Consider the following 7,015-nt stretch of genomic DNA (forward strand, 5'->3'; position numbering starts at 1 on the left):
GAAAAACAGCACTCTCCCAGTCCCTAAAACAACCCCAAACACCCTCTCCTCCACATTGCCATTAGAAGCCCCAGGGCGATTTCCCATGGGGCAAATGCCATCCTCTCTACTTCTCTGTCCTGCCCCTGGCCCTTAATTCTACTTGCTGCCCTAAGTTTGAGACTAGTAAATGCAATCAGAAACAACTGGATAAGTAACTAAGTCCTGGCTATGCTCAAATTTAGCATCACATTCAACTGCAGAACAAAGTTGATCGTTTTAGTCACTAGGTTTCTATTTAATATTAGTACTGCGCAGGGTTTCACTTTTTTAAAAAAAATTCAATCCAGCCACAATTAAATGTTGAGTTCCTCATAGTACAGTCCTTGGGCCTCCTCCTCTGTCAATTCATTAATTGCCATTTTATACCATCTCCCAAATTTCTAGCCTTTAATTCTGAACTATAAATTTCTATATTCATTTGACTAATATTTTCACTCTGATATCTCAGAGGCACAAATCCATAATGTTCAAACCTCACCCTTCCTGATACTGCCTACCACTGAGTTGCACAAGCTGGAAAACCTAGAATAATTCTTTGCCTGCAATCTCTCTCCGTTTCCAGTGTTTCACCAAGTCCCATTATTTTTTCTTTTGAAGTACTGCCTCTTGGTAAAGTCCAATTCTCTGCCATCTCTACCACGATCACTCTAGTCCAAGCTATAGTACTATTCACCTGAACCCGTGCAATAGCCTCCTAACTTGCTTCCCCACATCTACTCGCCTCTTGCATGTGTGAATTTACCAAGAAACACACCCACCCAACACCACAGTCCATTCTACAGCCAGCATATTCTTTGTCGTTGTTGTCATTATCAGTAGTGTTGTTTATGCACATCTAATTGGGTCACTCTTCTTTAAATCCAAACTTGAATGTTCTGATACTTTGGATCTCAGCTTATCTGTCACTTCTTCAGGAAAGCCATTCCTGATTACACCAAAGTAGATTAGGTTCACTATTATATATTCTCATAACACACTGTAACTCTCCTTCATAGGAGTTATCACAAATTGTACATCTGTGTGATAATTTGATTAATACCCATCTTTTCCAATAGATTAAGCTCCAGAAGAAAGAGCAAGAACCATGTCTACCTACTAAACCACTGTATCTTTAGTGCCTAACATAAATATTTATGAGTAAAATACATTCCACTCAATTCCATTACATCTGATTTTTTTCATTTAAAAAACTTTAAAAAACATTATTTCATACTCCCTTAAAACTTTACGAAATGCTACCTAATACAAAACCCTCAGCTTTATGAAACGAATGGTTATTTTCTCTCTTTTTCTTTCCCTGCCCTAATCCACACCATCTGAAAGATGCCATCAGAGTTTTACCTGGACCAATTCAGCAGCAACATTGAGTCGAAGTGAGAGAGGCAGTTCTTGAAGGGCTTGAACCAATGACTCACAGTTCACATAAAATGCTGAATTCTATTAAAAATAAATAAATATAAATTACATATATCATACATATATGTGATCTATATATATCGGGTGACGATTACAAATGTCCTTTTGGAAATAAAAAACAAGCTGGAAAACCTAGAATAATTCTAGAAAGTAACTAAATAAATCATCCCCTAGAGTTATTTTTAGCTGGGAGTAAAATCATAAATCACACTTGATACGGTTATAATGTCTATCATCTCCACATTAAGATGAGCAAAACCAAAACCACCTTCTTGAGCCACAGCTCACGCTCTCAGAGCAGCAGCAGGGTAATGATCACCACCACATCCATTATGCACAGCAACCTGGAAACTGGACCAAAAAAATAAAAACGACCTCAAAGAAAAATAAGCATTCAATGAAATCTAAGTGGACGCCTCCTTCAAACTCAGATGGCTGGACTTCAGGAGAGCAAGGAAGAGCTGTCTAGGCAGTGGGATGGGACCGAGGAGCACAGCCAAAGGAGCCGTGAGGTACACGCTTCTCTTCAAAACAGAAAGCAAAGGATGGAAACTTACCTTCAAGTCGGGAGCACTCTGTGTGGCCAACACTAAAAGCTTCCTTTGACGCCCTTCCCATTCATAGAAGTTAAGTCAGATCCATGCATGACCTCACAAATTGACAGTATTTAAGAAAACATTCCAGATTATTACATGGCTTAATCACAGTATTATCACTGCTGCTTTTAGGTGTCCTGGCAACCCAAGAGAAGGAAAAAACTAAAAGGTGGTTACAATGACCTCACATTAGAGGCAAACATCTCTGACCACCTTGTCTACCAAGGATGGTCACAGGCCCATCTAGAATCACATCTTATTCCATAATCACTGACTTCAAGTTAAAAGAAAACACAGGGGTCGTCTTGTCTAATCTCGATTCCACTGCAGGAATAGCTTGGGTAGATGAGTTATGATTGGAGATGGAGAGTCAGTCATTCCTGGTGCACTCAAGGAGAGCCCCAAAACTAAATCCAGACCCAGTCTAACTCCTATTCCCCATAACAGTAGTACATCGGGATCGAAAGAAACAATGTGGCTTTTCAACTGACCTTCTGAAATTTTCTGGAGATAGCTAGCTCTTATGTAATCAATGTTGGTAGCATGGCCCCTTTCCCTGAGGAAAAGGATCTTATACCTCAAAATATATAGTAGAGACCCCACCCCATCCAACTTACGGGCCCAACCAAGCTGCTTCCAATGGCTTTTCCATACAAATGGCCTGTCTTGGCTCATGCTGCGGACTTTCCTAAAATCTCCCCAAGGGTCACATACCCCAGACAAGAAGCATCTAGCCTTACCTCTTGCTGAGCAGCCCCAAGTCTGGCACTAGCAGCAGCTAGACTCAGTTTGAGGCTCAGCCCTCCCAGGCACCTCCAGGCCCAGTGCAGTAGACAACCATCTGTGGATTACTCTGTGGCTCATTCCAGGTGGCACTGGCAGGCCACAGGCTGCAGCTGAACTTGGCCTGTGGTGGGGTCCCTCTCAGGAGGCCCCAGGGCCAGAATGCCTGGTAGCCTGCTTTAGACCAAGCTAGAGCCCCACCCAGCTACCTCCTTAGGCAACACACCCAAAAAGCAGACTGGGCATGCATCAGAGCCCTACTGAAGTGAATCCTGCTCTATAGGGTCAGCCCCTATACAACGGCTCCTCCACTGTAGTCACAGCCAGTCCTCACAACCAATCAGCCTAAGGGCTAATCCCTCCCAGTGACATGCAAACAGCAACCAAAGCTCAATTACAAGAGGAGGGCACACACAACACGCACAAGAGACACACCTGCCACACCCAGCTCAAGTGACCAGGGAGACTGCGCCACTGAGCCCCACAGGACACCTACTACATAAGGTCACTCTACGAAAACCAGGAGACATAGCAGCCCTACCTAACACATAGAAACAAACACAGGGAGGCAGCCAAAATGAGGAGACAAAGAAACATGTCCCAAATGAAGGAAAAAAACAAAGCTCCAGAAAAAGAACTAAACAATATGGAGACAAGCAATCTAACAGATGCAGATTTAAAATACTGGTTATAAGAATGCTCGATGATCTCAGTGAGAACTTTGACAAAGAGATAGGAAACATAAAAATAGAGATAGGAAAAAAATAGGCAGAAATGAAGAATGCAATAACCGAAATAAAAAATACATGAGAGGGAATCAACAGCAGATTATATGAAGCAGAGAATCAAATCAGCAATTTGGAAGATAAAGTAGCATAAAACATCCAATCAGAACAGCAACAAGAAAAAAGAATCCAAAAATATGAGGATAGTTTAAGGGGTCTCTGGGACAACATCGAGCATACCAACATATCATCATAGGAGTACCATAACAAGAAGAGAGGGAACAAGAAATTGAAAACACATTTGAAGAAATAATGACGGAAAGCTTCCCTAACCTGGCAAAGGAAATAGACATAGAAACCCAAGGAACACAGAGAATCCCTAGCAAGATGAACCTAAAGAGGCAAGACACATCATAATTAAAATGCCAGAAGTTAAAGACAAAGAGAGAATCTTAAAAGCAGCAAGAGAAAAGCAGTTAGTTACCTACAAGGGAGCTCCCATAAGACTCTCAGTTGATTTCTCAACAGAAACTTTGCAGGCCAGAAGGGACTGGCATGAAATATTCAAAGTGATGAAAAGCAAGGACCTACAACCAAGATTACTCTACCCAGAAAAGCTATCATTTAGAATCAAAAGACAGATAAAGAGCATACTAGACAAGAAAAGCTAAAGGAGTTCAGTATTACAAGAAATGTGCAAGGAACTTCTTTAAGAAGAAAAAAAAGATCAAAAATATGAGTAATAAAATGATAACTACATATCTATCGATAATTACTTTAGATGTAAATAGATTAAATGCTCCAATCAAAAGCTAGAATAACTGAATGGATGAAAAAGCAAGACTCTTACATATGCTGCCTATAAGAGACTCACTTTAAATGAAAAGTAACACACGGACTGAAAGTTAAGAAATTAAAAAAGATATTTTATGAAAATGGAACCTAAAAAAAAGCTGAGGTAGCAATACTTACACCAGACAAAATAGACTTGGAAAAAAAGGTTACAACAAGAGACAAAGAAGGACCCAGTAGTCATACTTTCAGGTATTTATCTGACAAAACCCAAAATACTACTTCGAAGAGACATGTGCATCCATATGTTCATTGTAGCATTATTTGTAAATATGCCTCCAAGATATGGAGACAACCGGAATGTCCATCAGTGGATGAGTGGATTTTAAAAAAAGATGGTACATATATGCAATGGAATATAACTCAGCCATAAAAAAGAATGAAATCTTGCCATCTGCAGCAATATGGAAGGACCTAGAGGGCATTGTGCTGAGTAGAGTAAGTCAGACAGAAGACAAATGCCATATGATTTCACATATATGTGGAATCTAAAGAATATAATAAACAAAAAAGAAACAAACTCAGAGAACATTTTGAGGGTTGGGAGAAGGGATTAAGAAGTACAAATTGTTAATATTTTTAGAAACCATTAAAAAAGAAATATAAATTGGTAGGTACAAAACAGTCATGGGAATGTGAAGTATAGCATAAGAAAGATAGTTAATAATATTGTAATAACTATGTATCATGTCCGATGGCTACTAGATTTATCTGGGTGATCACCTCATAAGTTATATAAATGTCTAATCACTATGCCGTACACTTGAAACTAATATAACATTGTATGTCAACTGTAATTGAAAAATTAAAAATTTAAAAAACAAAGCTATATGCATGAAACCTCGATAATACTAGCAAGAAAGCAAACAAGCAAATAAAGTCAGTCAGTCAGATTTAGGGAAATATATAGTGTACTCAGGGAACAGGATGGAGGGTAACAAAGCCCTGATAAGATAGTGGAAAATTCAGTAGGTGTCCAGGTGTTTCCTTAGTCCTACACTCAGTACCTTAAGTGCTATGATGAAGACCAGCATGACCAAATCTTTGTTTTCAAGTTTGAAAAACAACCCGCTAGAAGGGCGTGATCCTGAATGCTTAACACATGGGTAAGTCACCACATTATAAACTGGAAATATCCTTCCCATGGCCAAGGTGTGTCTGCAAAGTCACACATGCAGATCCCCCTTTCTCAGCCTATAACAGAGCAAGACTGCGATGCCTGCCACCACACACCTGTTGCTCTCTTAGCTCTCTAGAGAAGGACTGTTGAGACATGCTGGGGCCTGGCTTAAAAGTGTCCAAACTTCCTCTGCCCTCTTTTGCATCATGTATAACATGACTCCAAGGTATATCATAAACAGTGAAGTCTGTGAGACTCCCATAAAGATACGGAGAATGACCTGGCTGTGCTTATGAGCCGCATTCTGAATGATGGACATTTGGCTGTCGTGACTGAAAAGTCTCCTTCTCTCACATTTCAAATTCCCACACCATTCAAGGCCCAGCCGACATTGCACTGCTTCCATGATGCCACCAAGATGCTTCAAGCATCCAGGGTGATAGCTTCTCATCTCCTTGCAGAGTCCCAAGGCCTAGAACCTACCATCAAGTACTATTCTGTAAGAAGATTGCTTTTTTTCATCACCAGTTTGCCCTCTAAAGGGCTAAAGTTGAAGGCCTTAGACATAAGTTAAGCTCAGATGAATTGCTTGTAATAGTAAAATATGAATTTTAAAATAGGTTTAATTGAAATCATAACAATGAATTAGACTTTTGCTACTTGTTTTAAAATAATTGATGGGTTATTTTTGCCTGGAGAGCCCAGTTCCCCATACCTGCCTGGCCTACTCTGAGGGTCACCCACAGCTGGAGTTCGCAGCCAGGCCCGGAATGCCAGGACACCCTGATGCTTTTTCTCCTGTACACACTGAGGCTGGCAGAAGGAAGCCAGCCTTGACTGTTAGAAAAAAGTCCCTCCACCCGACTTCTCTGCCTTCAACGTGCATGGAACTCTGTCTGGGTGGTGAGAATCTGTAACCCTGAAGATTCTTCTGTCCAGGAACCGTAACAGACTCTGAGTCTCAGTGTCTGTGTAAAGGTATACTATTGAGTGAGAGAAGAACCTGCTACAAACTCTACTTTGCAGCTAAAAAAAAAAAAAAAAAACAACGTAGCCTTTAATCAGAGCATTACACCTTCTCGGGAGCTACAGCCCTCAGTGTCTATATTTATTTGGGACTGATGGGCCACATGCACATTTTATAGAAGTGCCCAAATCAGGCAACACTTTGGAAAAAGCTGGGAAGCTTTTCAAGATACAGATTCTCAGGCCTCACTCAGAACTAGACTCTAGGAAGTGGGCCTGCGAGTCTATACCTTCTGAAGCCAGGCATTCAGGGACCACCGTATCTCACCCAGCACTCAGTAGTTGCTCAAAGAAGCTCTACTGAATAAATAAGTCACTATAGCAACAAAAATGAAAAATGGAATGAAAAAACACTTCAGGCGACTGAAAAAAATTGACCTATTTTTTTACCCCCCAAAATTCTCCCACCCTTTCCTCTTCGCATGTCTCCACGTTGTCCAAAAAAAAAAAAAAAA

General features: G+C 40.5%; 1 protein-coding gene across 1 annotated transcript in view; it reads right to left on the reverse strand.

Moving 5' to 3' along the window:
* The window catches only part of AVEN (apoptosis and caspase activation inhibitor), a gene marked incomplete at its 5' end in the record, with an annotated part of 139,323 nt that overhangs the window by 3,030 nt on the left and 129,278 nt on the right, over positions 1 to 7,015 (reverse strand). The window contains one exon of the mRNA XM_025038760.1: positions 1,384 to 1,479. Coding sequence (XP_024894528.1) covers positions 1,384 to 1,479 — 96 coding nt within the window. The remainder of the gene's footprint in view (positions 1 to 1,383; positions 1,480 to 7,015) is intronic.

The sequence above is a fragment of the Pteropus alecto genome, unplaced genomic scaffold (assembly GCF_000325575.1).
Source record: "Pteropus alecto unplaced genomic scaffold, ASM32557v1 scaffold86, whole genome shotgun sequence".
Classification (NCBI taxonomy): Eukaryota; Metazoa; Chordata; class Mammalia; order Chiroptera; family Pteropodidae; genus Pteropus; species Pteropus alecto.